Here is a 20,467-nt window from a genome sequence, read left to right as displayed (position 1 = left end):
TGTGAACACCTGTGTCACTCGATAGCGTGCAGGGCGGCGCTGACAGGAGAGATTTGTGGCTGACAGGTCCGGCAAGTGGGAGAGATGTGTGGGAGCGATGCTGTTACGGGACGGGAAACGGATGGGGTCGAGGGAATGTGTGTGGTAAATTCATTTGCAATGCATGACAAGTGTAAATTTCTAAGGTGATTTAAAGTGATTTAAAGTGATTTAAAGTGGTTAAAAGTGATTTAAAGTGATTTGAAGTGATTTTGAGCGATTTGTTTGATTTGTTTGAGTGACGATTTAAAGTGATGTTTAGTGTAAATTTAGAGACGTTCGGTCGATATCGAAATATACACATATGTACGTAGTACGTACAGGTCTCGCTGGTTTTAGCGGCAGGTTTTGCACCTAGAAAATGTAGTGTACTCTTCAGGCTATATCTTCGTCGTCTTAAGCTTTTAAGTGTTGAAGATGCGATCGACTTGTTGGTTCACAGGCCGGCCATGATCGTGTAAAATGGCTTCATCGTAGATCGATTAGTGTTTAAGATATAACCGGAAATGTAAAAGTGTTAAACCTACCCTTAAAGGGACCCTCCCACCTTCAAAAAAGTTAATGAATTAGCATGAAAGTGATGTCGCTCGATTCAGAAAGAGCAAAAACGAATATGTACCAAATTTCACCGAAAAATATTCACCGGTTTTCAAGATATTAGACTTTTACTTTTGTTTACTTTTTTTGGATATCCGCTGTTCCTAGCGACTTCATTTTGGAAGTGCGGCGTTCGCGGCAGATGTTGCGCGCAAAGCAGCATATACCACCGCGTGCTACAAAACGTTTTAGTCAAACATTTAAAAATCGTTAGATATCTGCGCTGACGTCACACATTCAGAGGGGTATTCCTATGCATTAGCCCCTCTGAATCCAAATGCTGCAATTTTGAAATTCAATATTTCCGATTTAAGGCATTTCTCGATGCTGTGAGTGCCGAAACCGGTAATTGTGAGCCAGGGACCCCATTTTGGCTATCTCAACTCAAATCTAATGTTAAGGTGGGAGGGTCCCTTTAATCTCGCGAGAGCCGTACCTACGGACTGTGATGCGTTTAAGATGATAAACATCGATTTAAGATTATAAACAACTTGCTTCTTCGTAGTTTGTATAGCTTTTCGAGAAGAACTGAAGGCGGCAGAGTCATTTTTCAATGCTGTAGACATCCGACGTAACGAGACTAGAAACTGGATTACGCATGAAATCGTAGTCACCCCTCTAGAAAGACCCCATACATTTTCAAACTTCGGTAGGTAACTTCGGTAACCTATATTCACGCAATATCCCATCTTATCAAATGACTCACATTAGTGATGAATGCAAAACAGCATTCCACATTTTTATTTCTCTAAATATAGGCAACTTTAAAATTTACAGAGTCTATAACCAGGCTTTTTCTAGACCATCAATTGGAACATTTTATTCATAGCATTCGTATGAACATTATTTCTATTAGCGAGAAATATTCATCCCATGTTAATAGAATGTTCATGATATAAAAATGAAAAGAGCTCGTACCTTCGAAGATTACTTACATTTATTTCAAGAAGATTTATCATTCATCGCTTTACTTATCTAATGTTTCTCTAAAATCTAATGTTTCTCTATGCTTTGACCAGAACATGAATGTGTTATCCTATGTCAAAACACATGCGATGCCAGCGAATATTTCACCTGAATGTGAACATTTCAGCACAAAACCCACATCAACGAAATGTTCGCACCTTCTCAGCCCAGCACGTGTCTCAGAGCTATACACACAACCATTCCTAAGTACACCGAAATCACTCACTCAGCATCCTAGAAAATTCTTGCCCGCAGCAGGAGGAAAATGGGTTAAAACCGTTATGAATTCATGCAAGCATCTTCTTGTCACCTGATAGTGGCTGATCTTCCTTTATTCACAACATCCACTCACTACAACACTATTAAACGCAACACCTGTCATGCTAACACAAGAACAAGTGTAGGGTGTTTCTGACACTCGGAAAGTCTCGTTAATTCATTTAGGTCGAACAAAACTGCCTGTGAATGCCTTTCATTCTTCTCGCCTCCCCGGTTGTCGATTGTCGTGCTGACTGTTAGTTGTGGACTCCTTCCTTCAGCGACTTGTCCAGTCTGCTGATATTTGGGTTAGCCAGTCTAACCGCTATGGTTACTGAAAAGAAAAGAAAACGTGATCATTGGGTAGGACAGAGCCTGACAACCCGGAACCACTCTCTAACAAACCATCCGGTCAGGCCTTTCCCATCCTCTGTTGACCCGCCCTCTTCCCTCCAGTCCTTCGTTCCACTGTCCAATGTCTCATCCCTCTGTCCACCCCCTCCCCACTCCCATCCTTCTGTCCACTGTCCCACTCTTTGCCCACTGTCCCATCCTCTGCCCCATCCCTTTGTCCACTGTTCTATCCTCTGCCCCATCCCTCTGTGCACAATCCCATTCCTATTTCCCCGTCCCGTCCCTCTACCCACTGTCCCATCCCTCTGTGCACTGTCCCATCACTCTGTCCCCTGCCCATCCCTCCATCATCGTCCTTGTCTTCTCACCTGGCCACGGGTTTGAGCCGACACTCGGTCAGCGGCTCCCCAGTGTACTCCGGAGGACAATAGCAGATGGCCTTGTGGTTCTGGGCGCGGCACAGTGCGTTCGTGCCGCACACGTTGCCGCCGGAGGAGCTCAGGCACGGGTTAGTGCAGATGTAGTTGTAGCACGCCTGGGTGGCCGGGCAGTTGGAGTGGTCCTGGAGAGTTGAGAGGCAAAATGAGTTAGAAATGCACACGGAGTTAAATGGGTTACGAGTTCAGTTGGCGCTGGCTAATGACTGATGATTCTTTATGCGCCTGCTTTGCTCGAAACGCTGAGACGCCAATTAACGTCAATGTCAAGTTATGGTCGTCAATGTGAAAAAGATTTTTTTGTGCTCTCAGTTCAACGACATAATGAAGCAAATGTTATATCTTACGGTCTCTTACTTTCATCAAAGTCACACAAAGCTCAGTTGTTTTTTTTTTTAATATTTTTTGGTGCCCGACCATGGTGTGTCAAAAGTGGAAATAGCCGGTGCGCCGTCTGGCAACCCGGCAGCCCGCCGCCATAGGGAAATTCATGCTTTTTGTCGCTTTTTCGCTCCTTATGAGTCACTTGATCTAATTAGAGCTTAACTAGGAACGAGGTGGGTCACTTGGACGTATTCGGGAGCCGAATACGGTGTTTTGGAGCCAATACCTGGGAAACCCTACCCGCCCAATGCGAGTATTTAAGAGCCTGCATGCCCAAATTAACGTTGAGCGCGGCCGTTTTCGGTCGGTTTTCCGCGACCTTGTGGCGAAATCGCCTTATTTATTCAACCAGGGTGGGCTAATTCGCTTAACTAGGAATGAGGCGTTGAAGAGAATTATTCAAGGAATAGAGCTGTGCAAAAATATTTTTTGTATTGTTAAAACTGTATCCGCCCTCGAACGATAAATATTGTTGACCCATCAGGAACACATCCCCTGGAATGCGTTTGGACTTGGCTGGATCTAATGTTAGCGAGTATCTGCTAATGCAGTTTCTTGGCTTACATAGCACGCACACAAGCATACATACTTCCTGCCCTTGGTTATCCCTCACTTGAATGAAAATATTGCTATAATAACTATTCCAAGCAGTTAACAGGTTTTAGTGCAGTGCCAAGTCGGAACCGTTCAGCGCCCCCGCCAGTCTCCCAGGCTGCCGCCGGCCGCCGCGCCGCCGCTCTGGCAGGGTGTTTGACTACATATCTCTGTTGCTAGAAAAGTTGTGGACCGATTTACTTGATTCTTGCATGAAAAGATCCGCCATTCAATTCTTAGCAGATAACGAAAATTTGACGTCAATTGCACGATCCGCTGCCCATATTGTGGTACTGCCATCTATTGACAAGGCTGGCGAACTAAAGCCGGGCGGCTATTTCCACTTTTGACACACCATGCCCGGGCTTTTTGTCGTTAGTAGCACACATTCATACTGGGTTAGATACACTATATATGTTACGGGTCATATGCTAACTTGGGCAGTATGCAGACTGCCCGGGCAGTATGCAAACTACCCAACAGCCCGGGCAGTATGCATACCGCCCGGGTAGTATGCATACTACCCGACCCCTTGGGCAGTATGCATACCGCCCAAATGCTTGGGCAGTTTGCATACTGCCCGCTTCTCGTCTTGAAGTTGTGTATTCCATGTCCATTTTAAAAATAAAAATGGCAGTGAGTAACGTAGCTTAACTACAAAGTATGTTTTGCCGTCAAACGCGATTTATCGATTGAAGGATGGAATAAGAATTGGAATATGACTTAATTTTTTCTCAGAATATTAGCCAGCGGCCAACAAGTCTTTTTCATCTGAAATGAAGGGAGTTCTATAGTTTCATCACTCGCTGGCTTTGGTTTGGCATCTGGACCTGCAGAGGACGTAAGTACAGTTTCAATAGCTAATGCTCACTGCATGAAACCATTTGCATGTAAGGCGTAACAAGTTCTTATGGTCAGGTAACTGCAGGGCAAATCAAGTGACCTTACCTCAGAAAAAAGTTAGAACTTGTTCGCCATAGCTACCCCGACTGAACGATCGCTTTGAAACTTTCAGCGATCAATAACAGTAAAAGTATGTATAAAATACATGAATTGGCACTTTGATGTCCAACCGATGACCTAAGGTCAGGCCAATTTTGCACAGTCTCTTAGAAGTTGACAGGAGAAAGTTGAAAGACGCCTTTTTGGATAAAAGTCCTTCTAAACGCTCTCAAACATCGGGTTCCATGTAAACACAACACACTGAATCGGCAAATTGCACTTGTGGTGACCCCTCTTTATGACCATGAGGTCATGTCAGGTCATAGCAGATCTGCAGTAGTTTTTTTTACGATTACTTTTTATGTTATGGAGACGTATGCGAGCGATGGAAACAACCTTAGATGTGTTTAAGTCGACGATAAGGATCGCCTGATAACCAACATGACCTTTTCATGTCAGGTCATGACCTTAGCCTTAGGTCAAATTTTAATGTGGTCTTAAAAGCCAAATTATAGTTAACTCGACGCGTCTCGACGAGAGGAACACGATGCCGGCAAACGCAATGTCGTGCCTATCTAAGGTAAACTAATTTTGCCGTAAAATAAATCGTCAAAACAGCTATTTTAAGCGTTGTTGCCCTCTGGAGGCTGCACCGTTGAGCTTAGGTCAACTTTGAGGGTTTAATCCAGAAAGCGTTAAAAGAGCTACTGAATGCGTATCTCTGCGGCGCTTTAGCTCTATTAGTTTCCGAGCTTGTGGGCCGATTTGTAAAAAAAGTTAAAAAGGTGAAAATTGACCTTTGATGACCTCTGGTGACCTGATCTTTGGCCTGACTTAAACATGACTGGAGTTTTTCTATGATTTTTGATGTTATTTTGAATGCTGCTTACCGCATCTTACATGTAGCTTACTCCTGTGCCGCCAAGTGGCACAGGAGTCGAGTCAGAGGTGCTCATCCCCTCCCCCCCCCCAAAAAAAAACGGCACGGCTGGCGCCGAGCGCGGCTCCGCGCGGGTTAAAGTGTCTGCCATTGACATAGTATGCGAGCTGTTGCATTAACTAGCCTCACGAGCCACGGTCAGCATACTGCCCGAGTCAACATCCTGCCCGTGAGAAGAAAGGTGGGTAGTATGCATACTACCCGGGCAGTATGCAAACTGCCCGGGCGGTATGCATACTGCCCAAGGGGTCGGGTAGTATGCATACTACCCGGGCGGTATGCATACTGCCCGGGCTGCTGGGTAGTTTGCATACTGCCCGGGTAGTTTGCATACTGCCCGAGTTAGCATATGACCCGTAACATATACACGGCAGTGGTACGAATCGTTTTCGGCACCCACTACGCGGGACAGCCTTGACCGCACGCTTCCTGTCACGCACCCCAGGTGGCACCGCACTGGTGTGCACGCTGGGGCTATCCCGATTTCTCGGGCCCGGCAGGTCAGAGGGTTGCTCCGGGACATGAAGCGAGGCCGTGCCCTCGGGACATGTCACCGGATCGAAGGATCTGTTTAAAGGCGGATCAGGCCCGTGTACGGGGACCCGCAGTTGCTACTGTACAGCGACCCTGAGTAAATTGTCCCAGCACACTCACAGGGAACAAAAATAAGCTGTCAGAGGGCACGCACAGAAAATTTCAGCTGCTCTTACACAGGGACCGGCAGTCGGATATCAATGTTATCGGTTGTTACTGGACAGGACAGACGGCTAGAGTTGGGGTTCGTGTACAGTAGCAACTGCGGTTCCCCGTACCTGCAGCCGGGGGCGCTGGCTGGCGCGGTAATCCCCACGACCGAGCGAACACTCCCCAGTTACTGCCATCTCCTGGGTAGGAGCCGGCCGAGGAAAACGCTGCCATAGGTCAGCTTTGATCCAAGGACCTCCCACGCCAAACGTGAACGCACTTGCCAACTGCGCCACAATGGTGGTTCAGCTCAGTTGTTTGTCATTACAAAATAAATCCATCACCTATCCAACAACCATATTCATTATTCACTCAATGGCCAGATGCTCTCTACCTGCCGCCATCCGAATAAGCACTCACCACGCACTCGCCGCGCTGGCAGGCGGTCAGCGGGTCTCCCAGGTAGCCCTTGGGGCACGTGCACACGGCCCGCGGCTGGCCCAGCCTGTCCGTTCCCGGGTTACAATCGGCGTACTGTCCGCACGGGTTCGGCGTGCACAGGTCTCCTGACGGCAGAGGAGTGAGGAGTGACTGTGTTAAATGGAAGTGATGGTGGACTAGGCACAGTGCACACTGGATTATTGCACAGTGATTATTGCACTAGTTATATGCCTAACAAGCAGAAGATATTTAGTGAAATGGTTGTTCTTCGATATATCCAAAAAGTCATGTTGACTGCAATGTAGCATACCAAAACCCTCAAGGATAGAGTGACTTGCTACGTTACTGGTATGCACCCTTAAACATTCCAATGATGGCAGTTATTCTTACCCACGGACGGAGCAGTCTGCACAAACACTCCAGAAGATGATCCAGCGTTGCCTGAGAAAACAATGGAATACAACCGTGTCAGTGAGGCACACTATCAAAAACGTAGGCAGGCAAAGTCGCGCACAGCAGAAATAAGAAACAACAGTGAAAAAAACTTAAGTGTTGCTACGCTCATTTCTTTGAGCTTAGGGGAAGTTGGGGGAACGCCGAATACTTTTTTTCTGACGCCCGTAGCACGCAAGGTAGACAACATAAGCTATTCTTGTTGGCGTCATTCGAGAGGCCAGCCTTTTGCCTTTCAAACATACCAGGCGCATTTGTTGAATTCGCATACCGTTAAGCGCACAAACTAAAAATATCAAAGAAGTGACTTTTTCGGCGTTGCCCCGGACTGCGGGAAAGCCGAAAATGGGAGAAATGATCTACGGGAATGCCGAAATTGATGTTTTGCTATTTTATCTCAAATTTTATCCAGAATTCGTCAAAGCTGACACGCGTTTTAAGAGCTTGAGGACCCTTGGTGCACACTGGAAGTTATGATTGTGTGATATAATAAGAAAAGGCCAGGTAAATCATTCCTTATGGTAACAGACAGGCCGTTGTGTCGGTTAAAAGTGTAATTTGTGTGACTAAAAATACGCGTTGCTATTCTACAGCGGTAAAGTTCACGTAGCGTGCTTTAACGCGCGTAATTGCACGTTTTCGGCATTACCCCAGCCAGCCATACTTTCATTTGCAGGCCCATAACTTTTCAACGTGCTGTATAGATTTCAAATAGGCAGCACACTTATGCAAAGACGTGCTGAAGATTACTTGACCGAATTGGCCAGACAAACGGTAGCATAATGAGTAGGAAATGCGGCTTCGAAGACGCATGTAGTACAAAGGAAACGTACCTTGAAAACGCTCTTGGCGCCCTCACAGCCGAAGTATTCCGAATGACGACTGGTAACAAACATGCGATAATTGGTAGTCACTTAAGCTTCAGAGCATCACTGACAGGTGGCATCCATGTCGTACGGTTTTCGAAATATCTCAAATTTCGGCTTTGCCCCAACTCCGGCATTGCCCCAACTTCCCCTATACTAGCTAGCTGGTCGTGATTGACTAATCTCTGCATAAAGTCACCATCCAAATTATGGATTAATATGCAAACCTTAATGCAATGAGCAGTAGTCGATGAACATGTGCAGTGACCTGACTGAGTAGTTGTATTTACGAATGTGCAATAGGGTCTCTGATCGAGACTTCTACTCACCGGCGCTCGTCTCACAGGTATCGCAAACGGTGCCAGAAGACCCTCCTCCGTGGACAGAGGCGGCCGTAGCGACGGCGGCAGCTGCAGCACAAAGAACAGCGCGGGAAGTCAGGTCAGGCCCGGCTCGACCCAGCTGGGTGCCCCTCCCTCCCTTCACTGTCCTCCCTTGGTTCGAATAGCCATCCCTTTCCCTCCCCCTCTTACTTGGGTCGGGTTGAGTGGAGCGGTCGTAAGGATGACATGACCTATAGGTAGCCTGGCGCCCCCTCTACCCTAAACTACCCTGACCCGAGCAGCCTCTCCCTCTCTCCTGTCTCTCTCTCTCTCTCTCTCTCTCTCTCTATCTCTCTCTCTCTCTCTCCTCTCTCTCCCTCCTCTCTCTCTCCTCTCCGTCCCTCTTTCTCTCTCTCCCTCTCTCCCCTTTTCTCCCTCCTCTTTCTCTCTCCCTGCCCCTCTCCCTCTCCCTCTCCCTCTCCCTCTCCCTCTCCCTGCCCCTCTCACCCGGATCGGGCGGAGTACAGCGGTCGTACGGGTGGCCCAGGTAGCCGGTCGGGCACGAGCAGATAGCCGTGTGGTCCCGCACGCGACAATCAGCACCAATACCGCAGGCGCCGGCGCACGGGTCCGTGCACTGCAGCTGGATACATGCGCGGTTTCCGGCACACTCGGCGTGGCTGGTGCACTCCGGGAAACAGCCGGTCAGAGGACTGCCCTTGTAGAACTGGGGACACTTGCACACCGGGCGATGGTTGACGGCGTCGCAGCGGGCGTTCTCGCCGCAGGCGTCGATGCAGGCGCTGCGACACCGGTTCTGTGGACAGAGGGGGCGTAGCGTTCAGGGGCTGCATACTCGATGATATCTTTCATGCTTGCATATTTGAATGTACAAGTTGAGCATCGACCTTTGCGCATCCCGCTGCAGGCATTATGGCCTTTTTGTCATGAACTCGAGACTGATTTTCAGTTGCAGCTTCTTTTGATGTAACTCAAATACTCGTAGCTCAAACTCACACGGTGGCTCACCCAGTACCAGCTCAGGCTGTTTTTTCCTTCTTTGCTCAGGCCTTGCGACCAGCTGTAGCACCAAGATCTGACCAAAGCTCACCCAGTATCTACACCTATGATATTCTCACCTGCGAACAGGCCTGGTGGCCGGCGCACTCGGCGTCGCTGGTGCACTCGGGACGACAGGCCACCAGCGGGTCACCGATGTAGTTCTGCACACAGCTGCAGATGGCCCGGCCGTTCTTGACCTCACAGTTGGTATTGGTGCCGCAGGGGGACGGGCTGCACGCCGCCCTTGGCGACTCTGTGGGCCAGATATCGTGGGATAGTGAAGTGATGGAGAGCTAGAAAACAGACCCTTTGTGTGGTAGGATACATTTTGTGAATAAAATCATATTTTATATGCGACGAGATGAAATTGATTCGCAGGGTTTAGATACGAAGGCTCTGCAGTTTTTTTCGGTCTTCTCAATGAGTTGTATAAAATAAACACGGCATAAGCTGAAAACTATCGATTCGAAATGATGCCTGATGCTGACTCAATTGTCACATATTATCGGAAACTATGTACACGGAAAGCTGACACTACAAAACTAACCGCTTTTAATTAACTTAAAATGTATGTCAATTTTGCTAGTTGACAGTTTTAAGAACTTTTGGATCTCCCCTCCGTCTCAGTCGCTCGACTCACGCCGGGTGCAGCTGACGAACGGGTCACCGCTGTACCCCCGGGGGCAGCTGCAGATGGCACGGTGCTGGATCACCTTGCAGTTGGCGTTCAGACCGCACTGCACCTCAGCGCACGGGTCGACGCAGTTGACACCGATACAGGCCAGACTGGCGCCGCACTGAGAGTCCTCTGCCGGTGGAGGTCGCGTCAGAACGGTGCAGTTCTGGTACAAATGGTGGTGAGATGTGATTGGCGAAGGCGTGGGCGGATTACGTGTGCGTCTGCGTTACTTACTTATTATGATTGATGGTCATGTGGGCAATAATAATGCAGACAGAAAGAGGCCGAAAGCATAAAATACCTACTTTAGAAAAAGGACGAACACACAAATGACCCTCTTTAACTTCCCAAAATGTGAAACAGCTCGAAGACTATTGCAAAACTGTTCATTGTCCCCGCGACATTTCCCCTCGTAATTCCTTGCACTCATTAAATGTGGAGCGAGAGTGACGGCAGTTTACGACAGTACTTCGAGGAAGTGTCGGTGTGTGATCAGTCATGGGACTCACCTGTGCACTCGCCCTTGTTACACTGGACGAGAGGGTTGCCCGAGTAGCCGGCCGGGCAGGAGCATACGGCCCGGCCTCCGACATTGTCACAGTTGGCGTTCAGGCCGCATAGACCCAGACTGCACGGATCCGCAGCTGCAGGCGAGGGTGAGACATCAGCGATTCAGCTACGTGTAGGCATAGAAAAAAGCTTTATTTTTATGCTACTTATATCTTATTGATGTTTTCTGCATCGGGAACTGAAGATTATTCCGAGTAAGAAACATAAGTTAAAACTTGCTTTACTGGGATGCATATTGCATATGCTGTAACGCATTCGCCCGTCAGCACTCAGCAGCTCAGTCACAGTAACCTTTGTGGTCTTCGGCCAGTGTCCTAATCTGCTATAAATCGATGCCAGATCTTTTGTGCTTCTTATGACCGCTAAACACACCTTTTGGGTAAGTCTATTTTTTCAATTTCAGCTCCATGACACGACACGACACGACACGACACGACACCTTTGACACGACTTTTACTTTCCCGTGCATCAAAGCCATTTTGATTCAGCAAGATAGTTTGCTGTATCGGTCCACGGGCAAATGTCGGACCTGTCTATAAAATGCACTCCTTCGCCATTTGGTAGCGGGTACCACGAAAATGGTAGATCAAAAGGAGCTATCAATAGCTCGTAAATGTGCACTGTTCATCTATGTAGGTGCGGCAGTCATGACCCACCAGACATGTTTGTTTTCAACCCAACGGCAAAAGTTTATAAAAGCAGACTCATTTGCTAGGCTCAGGACGAGCACTGGTTTGATCGATCCGGGTACCAGTAAGCAAAAATGGACATGCATTTATGTAAATACAGTTTGGTTGCTGAGTTTCTGTTGACTTACAAAATAAGAGCGGTACTTACAGGCGGCGGCTGGGTTTCTGGAGACGACCGTCTTGGTCCGGTGAATCGTCTGTGATGTGCCTCGAATGCCTGAAAAATCGCTATTTGTTAATGGTTATATAGTTCGTCATTGCAGGGTCCATTTTCATTGGAACACATAACTACTCTGATTATGAAGTATTGGGCTCCAAAGTACAATCCACAGCAGAAGTAATGTGTGGTTTCAGTCATGGGTATGTTCTGCTTCTGAAGCCTAGGAACGATTAGCCAGACTGCAACGAGACTTTAAATGTAGCTTACATGTATCTTCACCCTTGCAGCTACAACTTTATCTATTGACATCTTCTTTTCAATCAGTCCGTATTGAAAAATCGTCGGTCAAAGCCATCCGTTGAGATTGGTAAAACCACACATTACTTTAACGGTGGGCTGTACATACCTTAGAGGTAGCTCGATGTCGAGCTACCGCTGCGACATAATCAAAGTAACACATACGTAGGCCAGCATGGTGTTCACTATATTGTGTTCCCTACATTTCACTGACCTGTTACAGATGCGCCGGAGCGGACACATTTGTTGTTCACGCAGTTGTACCCAGACCCGCATTCACTGGCGCTGAAAGAAAAAGAAGCGTTTTAACTTGCAAGCATGGTGCTTTACTTATTGTGCGCATTAGTGTTGATGATAGCGCTTACAAGCGATAGCGTTGCACTCCTATCAACGTAACATTTACAAAGTTGTTGATCTATTCACATAAGGATGATGTTTGTCCTTGGAGAGAATAATCGACTCCCGACGCTGAGTCATCCTCCACATTGAGTTTCGGAATAAGTGGCGACTGAAGGCGTGGCCTACCCATATGAAGAACTCGATAACCTTCGGGAAATCTTCTGGAACATCCACGAACCACTGGTGCCACCAGTCCGACCTAATCTGGGCAGCTGAGCTCTGAATCTTACACGGAACTTTTCTTTTATCGGGCCTTTGTACCATGGCTGACATCTACCCTAAGCGCTATGCAGCCTCAGCCTGCAACCATTTCAGGACACCTTAATTTGAATCCTGATATTATGCCTGAGAACGAAAACAAAAATAAAAACATCGTCAAGTCATTGTTCGGTCTATCAATCAATACCACTCCGATCTTTTTTTGTATGGAAAGAAAACGGCACTGTCATCCCAGGACTCTGATGGCCTTGACCTACGGAGGGCCAACAGACAAATCCCTGGCCATGCACCGGTGATGGAGGGAACACAACAGCGTTAGCTATCGCCTACAATCTCATTTGTGACCAGCAAGTTATGCCAGCATGGTGTTTTGTCGCATGACTAACTAGAATGGCTTTCTTGCCAAGTGACCTCTTGCGATTCCCCAACGCTGGCTAGGCGCCCCTCCACTGACCTGACAGTAGGTACGACCCTTGCCAGTGACATTATTGGTGCCACTCCACTGCCCCCCCCCCCCCACTGACCCAGCTATGTATCACTCTCTCACCTCTCGCCCATTTATTGGTACACTTAAGCCTGAGACAGACTATTTCCGCAGTCAGAAAATCGCATATGTGAGAGCCTATTCAAATACATAGAAGCACGCTCGCATCAATCGCACGCACCTCCTGCATGCGATTGATGCGGGAAGAATTATCATTAGCGTCGCCACGGGGGGGCAAGCGGGGCAGCTTGCCCCCCCAACCTCTGACCGGGCACCCACTGAGATCGATACAGATTCGATGAGATTTTGGAGTTGGGGAAAAATGGGGGGTACCTTTCTGAGAATGCCTGTGATGTCAGACTCGGTTGGAGCGTGCAGTTCAAACCAGAGTCGGAGTAGCAGTCGCCAAAATCTGCAAGACCCCGACTCCAGACTCGGAAATGTCAATGCTGTGATTCATTCCCTGTTCCTAGTGGGTTCTTTATTACATTTTATAGCTGATTTTCATAAGTTTTAGAGTGCTGACACATAATTTTCGTTCAAAGCGTGACACGAAATCTTCGGGGCCTTTCTCAACTCTCGTCAAATGTCTGCGACAGGCTCAAGTACTGTTCAAGTGCCGGAGGGCTCATGAGCTTGCTTTTCACACAGGCTCCTAAGGAGCTCTACTGAGCTCTAAGAAGCTTTCAGAGGGCCCAAACCGGCCTCTGAGAGTAACACTGGTGTCCATGTTCTCTGAGGGCCCATATTGGGATCTTTGGGGATCTTATGCATACATCCGTAGTCCTCTGAAGGGCCACATGGATCTTTGAGGATGCCTTCGAAAATTTCTGAGAACCTCAACTGGCCTCTGATAGTTCAGCCGAACTTTTGAGGCGACAGACTTTGCTAACCCCAAGCCGGCATCTGAGGGGTCACAACTCACAACTCACGTGTCCCTCTGAGGGTCGCAGCACATATTTCTTATGTCCCTACGTAGCGTCCTTACGGATTCGACACGGACCACGATGGTTCACACTGTTATCCGAGGGCTCCAGGCTCACCCTGGGCCTAGTCGCTTAGCGCCCGCCGCCCACACGCTTCTGAGGGCCCCACCTTTGGCTTGGAAAGCCCCAAAGCACCACATGCACGTAAATATTTGGGGTGACCCACACCGATCTCCGGGATCCTAAGCAGGCTTCTAAGAGTCCACACTGACCCTGAGTGGCCTGGAATGGCCTGGAAGTCCCAAGCCTATCTCAAGGGATCCCTTGCCGCATATGCCGCGCGTGACTTTTGTTTCCGTTAAACATTTTTTGTTCGCGTTTGCAGCGCTTCCCTTCACACGAAAAACGAGAAACTTTTTGTTCACACTCGAGTGAACAAAACACTTCCTCTCACTGGAGCAAAGATGAATTGCTTCCGATTCACACTTCCGACATTCACTCTCCGCCGAATGCCCAATTAGCTACAATCGGCGGCTTGGATAAGCCCTATGCATTTCACGTAAAACCTCTGCATGCATGCGTGAATGGAGGTTTAGCAGGGTGATCCGACTAAATCAGTGGTCGGCAGGCCATTCGGGGTCGTGCCCCCTTTTTAGGCGCCAGGCAGGGCCATTACCCCCACCTACCATACCCCATTGCTGACACAACCAAGTTTAGGTACTGAAATTCCATGCATCTGGAACTCTTTGGGTATTTCTGCATTTCCGATGCATCAAATTTAAAACATGACACTTCCTCCACAAAACATTTAATATATCCCATTTAACCCTCGTACATAAAGGGGCGGCCGGTGGTTTTTCGTAAAAGCTCACGTAAAAGCCGTTGGATCACGACCAAATTGTACCCTCGAGCCAATCATTTTGTTTTCTTTACCTGCCCGGGAAAACCTGAGGCCAGTTTTACCAACAGAAAAATAACCGCCAGCCGGAGTTTTTGCCTAAAAACCGCTTCACATACCGTAAGCGCGATGAGCATTGTAAGTGGATAGGGTTTTACCGTTTACGCTCCGTATGTGAAGCGGTCTTTAGGCGCAAAACTCCGGCAGGCAGCTATTTTTCTGTCGGCAAAACTGGCCTCTGGACCCATAATGATCATTGGCTGATGAGCTTTTTCTGTAGATCATCTTGAGCCATAAAATCTCACTTCAAGAAGTTATAGCGGGTCCCGATTTTCTCGACACTTGTCTTTGACCTCCTGAATGAGACGAAATGACAAAGGACTTTAAAAATGGGCAGCAGCGGCTTCCTATAGTCACGGGTAATACGCTCGTTTTTTATGCACAGCTCCATCTCAGAGTCCGAGAGGCCGCGGGGGTCCGATCGACTCCTCCCCCTTACGTTAGCGGCTGTGGAAACGCCAACAGACGGGCGACGGTTAAAAATTGCAGCTGCTTTTGTACGACTGTACGGAGCCGCAGTGAGATGGTGGGGCTAGCAGCTACGTGAAAATTGGTATATAATCAATGTGTGCTATGCCTTTGACCTAGGCTTGGTTCCATCAATGAGCCACTAACTCTAAAAAGCTAGGTTTTCTCAGAATCCCTCATTACCCCCACCGAAAGGGCTCCATTACCCCCAAAGGGGGCATACCCCACCATTTGCCGACCCCTGGACTAAATGGAGCGTTTTCACCTTTTTTCTGATTGATGATCATGTCTATCAGCGACGAGCGTCTACACAGGAGCCCTCTGCAGTGCGTCGGCAATCGCAGCACTGTAAATCTACCGGTCGTTTTTGTCCAGAAATGTCAAAATTTCGAATTTTTCCGTAAAAATTACATGTCATAGCTAGAAGGAAGACTTTATCACCATCGGATTCCTCGCACCATTGCGCGTCGAATGATACGCAAAACGTGTGAGTTAAGACTGGGGAAAGGCAAGATTTAACACAAAAAATGATTTTGCCCCCCCAACCGAAAATCTCTGGCGACGCCTATGAGAATTATAATGCATTGGAGTAGGCTCTCGCATGCGATTTTCTGAATGTGGAAAGAGTCTGTTTCAGCTTTTACACACTGACCTTTGTGCAGTAAACGCCCCGCCACTGACCTGGTACACTGGGGCCCACAGCCGGTGATGGTATCCGGCTTGGGGAAGTAGCCGGGCAGACAGCGGCACACGCCGATACCCCGGTTATCAATGCTGCACTCCGTGTTCGGTCCACACGGAGAGGGGACGCACGGGTCCACTGAGGAGGCTCCGACCGACGGGAACCGGCCGCTGGACTGCTGCGTGTACTGCTGCGAGTACACCGGTGACGACTGGCTGTACACCTGCTGGTTGGTGTACACGGGCCGGTAGTTGACACCGCTGCTGCCGGACCGGATCGCGGTGTGAACGGCTGTGGACGGGGGTTAGCAGAGGTCAGTTCAGACACATTGTGGAAGGCTGTGGGCGGGGTTATCAGAGGTCAGTTCGAACACGAAATAAACGGCTTTCGACCGAGCGATCAGGGATCAGCTCGGCTGAGAAAAGTTAATTGGCTCAGTCAAGGTATGGCAAGTCAATGGACGAGGGATATGTCACTGTCAGGCAAAGGTCCTATGTCGCAATGAATTATGTATCAGTGGACGAGCGTACTTGTTCAGTCTTAAAAGTCTGGGCCCTATTAGTTGAGCTGTTGACTTCAGGTCAATAGAAGTCAGAGCATGGACTTGTCTCTCAAATCCTTAGACTACATTGGACGGGGAGTAAATGTAGTTTACCAGAGGTTATTTTACAGTGCACATAGAGGTAGAAAGTCATCGGCATAAATCGCATACATTAGCCATCCTCCCGCGAAGAAGAGCTGACGGCACGGTTCACCAAAGGTCACGATGTATCGCATTCATTTCTCTTTGTGTTATTCTCGGTCTCCCTGTGTATCAGCTGGCCCAATCAGGCGTTGTGAACGTAAACGGTTGTCGGTGGAGAATCTTGGAAGGCGCGGGCAAGGTCAGTTGGAGTATAAGGAATGAAAGGTGGAAGATGCCTATCAGCAGACAGAAATATTCGGAAGGTTGGGAGGCAGCTCAGCAGAGGAGCACTGAAAACAATGAAGAGCGAGATATGAAGGTAGACGTGGCGAGGAAAGGAAGAACTCTAGGGCAGAAAAAAAAGATCAAGGAGGAAAGACAAACAGATGCTAGGTATGCTTATTAGTAATTGGGTATGAATCCAGAAATAGTTCGAAGAGAAAGTTGTGCAAATTGATGAAAACCATCATTCCAGTTCATGCTATATTGTTCAAGGGATATGGAAAGTCGCGGACTTTCTCAAGTATAAAGAGAAACTTCAGATTCGGCCGATGCATATACCACTGTGCAGAATGGGTCATTGTCTCTGACTGCTGTATTGTTCGCGGCATCCTCATGAATAAATGAATTATTCACCAAGGCCACCCATCTAGCCGCTAGTGGGATGCTGCTTTGTTCTTGCAGCAGGCGACATGACAACGTCTTCAGTCGCCATTAGCGCTGAGCCCAGCTCAGTGAGGTCCGCCATTAGAAGAAGAACCGGCCGTCGGTCGTGTCAGTTGAGCTCGGTCTGAGTAAGGACACACCCCGGGGGACTGACGGAGCCGGAACCGGCGCGGCCTTGGCCGACAGACCGGGGGCTAGAGCCGCTCCTGGGGTTTGGCTGCCTCCTAAAATGGCTCAGAGTGCCCTGTGGACGCTGCATGGCTCGACACGAAAGGTCCTCCTAATAGAGCTAATCCAGGGTCAATCGGCTCTGCAGGACACCAGTAGCGGCCAACTTTTACCGGGTGCAGTAGGCTGCTAGCTTTGGAATAAAAGCGCGAATACCAGCTACCGAAAATTTCCATCAAACGGCTAAACACTTCGGCTTTATCAGTAATCCATTGCAGGGAATAGTATTTCAGATGCACTCTGCAGTCTCGGCACCTACTTAAATGATAATTGATAATATCCGAGCCTGCCCAGAGTTTCACGACCACTGCTCTACATCACCACCTGCCATGCATCAGTTGGTGATTGGGGGTCCATACCGAGAGCTCAGGGATTCAGTTTGGTCAGCTGACTTGCTGTATAATGGATCGGACGACTAGCTCCAAGAAATCAACACGCCGCAGCGTTGCAACACTCAGACCCCGTTTGCACAATCCCTTTGACCTTCCAGCTGTTGGGCGCAGCTGTGAGTGTGACTTACCTCCGGTTGAAGCGCCCCCCTCAGCGCACTGCGCGCACCCCTGCATAGCAGAGGTGTGAGCAGCCAGGCCCAGAAGGGCCAGGAACAGCCGGCCCACTGCCATTCTGAAAAGGGACGGGAATTCTTTGTCAGCACTTTTGCCGAATAATGCATTTATGTAAATATATGTGGTATTAAAACCCACTAACGTAGGCCGGCTTTTTATGAAATCCGACGCAACTTTTGGTCTTATGTCGCAAAATTATATACGGTATAACGCGCTTGTCGAAGCTTATTATTATAACGAAGCTATGCGTCATCTAAGTAGGCACGTAACCAATCAGTGCAAGCTAACAGATAACTATTAACTAAGCAGGTTAATTAAAGTCACTTGGCTCGTCGTAACGGTTTACGTTCGCCTAATGTCTACAAAAAGTCGGATTCCAGTATAACTGTCCATCATGCGCATAATTTCCTTGTGAAAAGCCGAATCGGTCGCAGAGGCCTTCCTGTACCGACAAGTCGCTTTGTCGCTCGGCCGTCTGGGATAGATCAGCCTTCCGATAGTTTGCTTTGACGTCTCAAACGAGGTGGTGTCGCCGTCCCAACCAGGGAGGTGACGGGGCAAACTGGTTCTGCTACCGCGCTGCCGTCTTCGGCTGCAGATCTAACCGAGCGCCGCGACAGATCCGCGAAAACACCCCGATCGAGCGTGTCCGGTCCGGAGGTGACGCTCTTTAGCCACCTTAATTTTGGGGAGAATACTAGCTAAGCCAGCTGGTTAAAAAAATGGAGCTTGTACTCTATAGGAATCGTTGATTTGTATGGGGCATCAACAACGAGCTGGCAGTTGAGCGATGTTCAGGGATTAATTCCCGTATTTATCGTCGAAAGTATAGCGGCAGCGTATACTTACCTTTTAGAGAAAAAGCTAGCCTTCGAAAATAATATTTAACTATCGAAGCCCTTTTAGCCGACACATTACTTATTATAAACAATTACATACTCTTCTAAAAGCATTATCAATACGAAATGTTCACATTCACAAGGGGCCAGAATTAAATATGAATTAATTCATTTATGGGTATACCGTAAAAAAGCTGCTGGTAATAACAGTACACAATGCGGAAGGAAAACCTATGCGGAACTAATGACTGCGTCATGTGGAAACTACGCTTTGTTTCCTATGACGAATCATCGATATATGTTACTGGCTACTGCAACAAAAAATAAATGAATCAAACGTCGTAATGTCAACAAGATGCGTTCTTTATACGACCGGGCGGGCGATGAGCGTGTTGTTAAAGCATAACCATTTCAAGCAAACGTAATTATATGTAGGCATACAAAACTCATCAAAGTACCATTTTATACTCTTATTACATACACAATTTCTCATCTTTTATTTTTGTTGGGCAGTCATGCGGACGGTAAACCGTCTCTGGAAAACAGTGATATAACTAATAACAAATAAACCACGTTTGTAGAATATAATCACACCGGAGCTTTCATATCTAAGCAGTTCGTACCTGTCGTTCCGTGAAATCTGGTCTCTGCACTTTCCACCAAGCTGCCGCGGCTCCAGTCCACCGCTCCAGACGGCTGGGTCCACAGTGAAGACCCGGCGCCGCTACATCGCTCGTCGACCGGTCTCCAGACTCCGGTGACGTCATTACAGACGTGACGTCACCGATGATCGACGTTCACCGGCGGTGACAGGTCTGCAGTGAGTAGGGTTTTCCACGTAGATCTGCATACGGGATGCTGGCCCCAGGCTGAGGTCATTCGGAGATTTAGGAAGAGTTTCCGACGAATGCGACAGTAATCGTGAACGGCCATCGAAGATTGTGGCTCAGGGCAATGTCTTGGGACTGCGTCGTTAAAACGTTAGACGCTATCAGAATCCAGAGATCAGTTTGGTAATTGGCAGCCACGAGTGGCATTCCAGGATGCTTGGGGTCAATAAATTCTGAAAGCCACAAATATGCTGCGACCTGTTGACCAGGCAGCAAAAGGTCTTTAATCCGATATCTGAATGGTTATGTAAGCATCAGTTTTTTACAAGTCTGAAAGAATGGTTCAATTCAGCACGTTTCAGCAAAATTGTAATTTCTGACATTTTGTGTACGCTTTAGTGTGTTTTTCGGCAGCTCAGCGTTTATCAATCCTCGAATGACCTAACGCTTTTCCATACTTGAACCGGGGTATATGTTCTAACCTATGGTAGGTATATCCTACCTGACTTGGGAAGGAAGAGACTAGAGAGGATCCATCGTCATTTCTCCCCTCATTGAGCTAGAACTCAGAAAATTGTGCGTTTGCGCTGTTGAGCGACGCAGCGAAGAGTATCTAAATTTTAGGTCTCAGGTCAACCGTTGACCTGTGAGGTCAGACCAAAAATACTACGGACATCGTGTGGTTTACGGTAACTTATACTGTACCTTTCAAATGGTCGTACGTGATAAACGTCAGGGGATGGTATCAACCCCTCGGCCGGGAAGGTTTGAATATTGCCTCA

The 20,467-nt window shown here is 48.1% G+C and overlaps 1 protein-coding gene across 2 annotated transcripts; it reads right to left on the bottom strand.

Annotated features, from left to right (window-relative positions):
- Positions 1-1,551: 1,551 nt before the first annotated feature.
- LOC122376226 (fibropellin-1-like) lies at positions 1,552-19,616 on the bottom strand. 2 transcript variants are annotated; one of them, XM_043356015.1, is made up of 14 exons: positions 19,479-19,616; positions 17,971-18,074; positions 15,871-16,162; positions 11,950-12,020; positions 11,427-11,495; positions 10,529-10,663; positions 9,981-10,148; positions 9,418-9,593; positions 8,786-9,095; positions 8,285-8,365; positions 7,027-7,077; positions 6,616-6,761; positions 2,583-2,776; positions 1,552-2,194 (listed from the first exon to the last, which is right to left on the bottom strand). In XM_043356015.1, the coding sequence occupies exons 2-14, from the start codon at positions 18,071-18,073 to the stop codon at positions 2,179-2,181; spliced, it is 1,812 nt and encodes a 603-aa protein (XP_043211950.1). In that variant the 5' UTR covers position 18,074; positions 19,479-19,616; the 3' UTR covers positions 1,552-2,178. The 2 variants fall into 2 exon arrangements, with proteins under 2 accessions (XP_043211950.1, XP_043211951.1); XM_043356016.1 differs by having other exon boundaries at positions 6,616-6,758; positions 19,479-19,581.
- Positions 19,617-20,467: the final 851 nt, after the last annotated feature.

This window comes from Amphibalanus amphitrite, unplaced genomic scaffold (assembly GCF_019059575.1).
Source record: "Amphibalanus amphitrite isolate SeventyFive unplaced genomic scaffold, NRLGWU_Aamphi_draft 002059F_arrow, whole genome shotgun sequence".
Taxonomy (NCBI): domain Eukaryota; kingdom Metazoa; phylum Arthropoda; class Thecostraca; order Balanomorpha; family Balanidae; genus Amphibalanus; species Amphibalanus amphitrite.
Note: the sequence above shows the minus strand (reverse complement) of the source record. Positions and strands in the feature narration are given on the sequence as shown.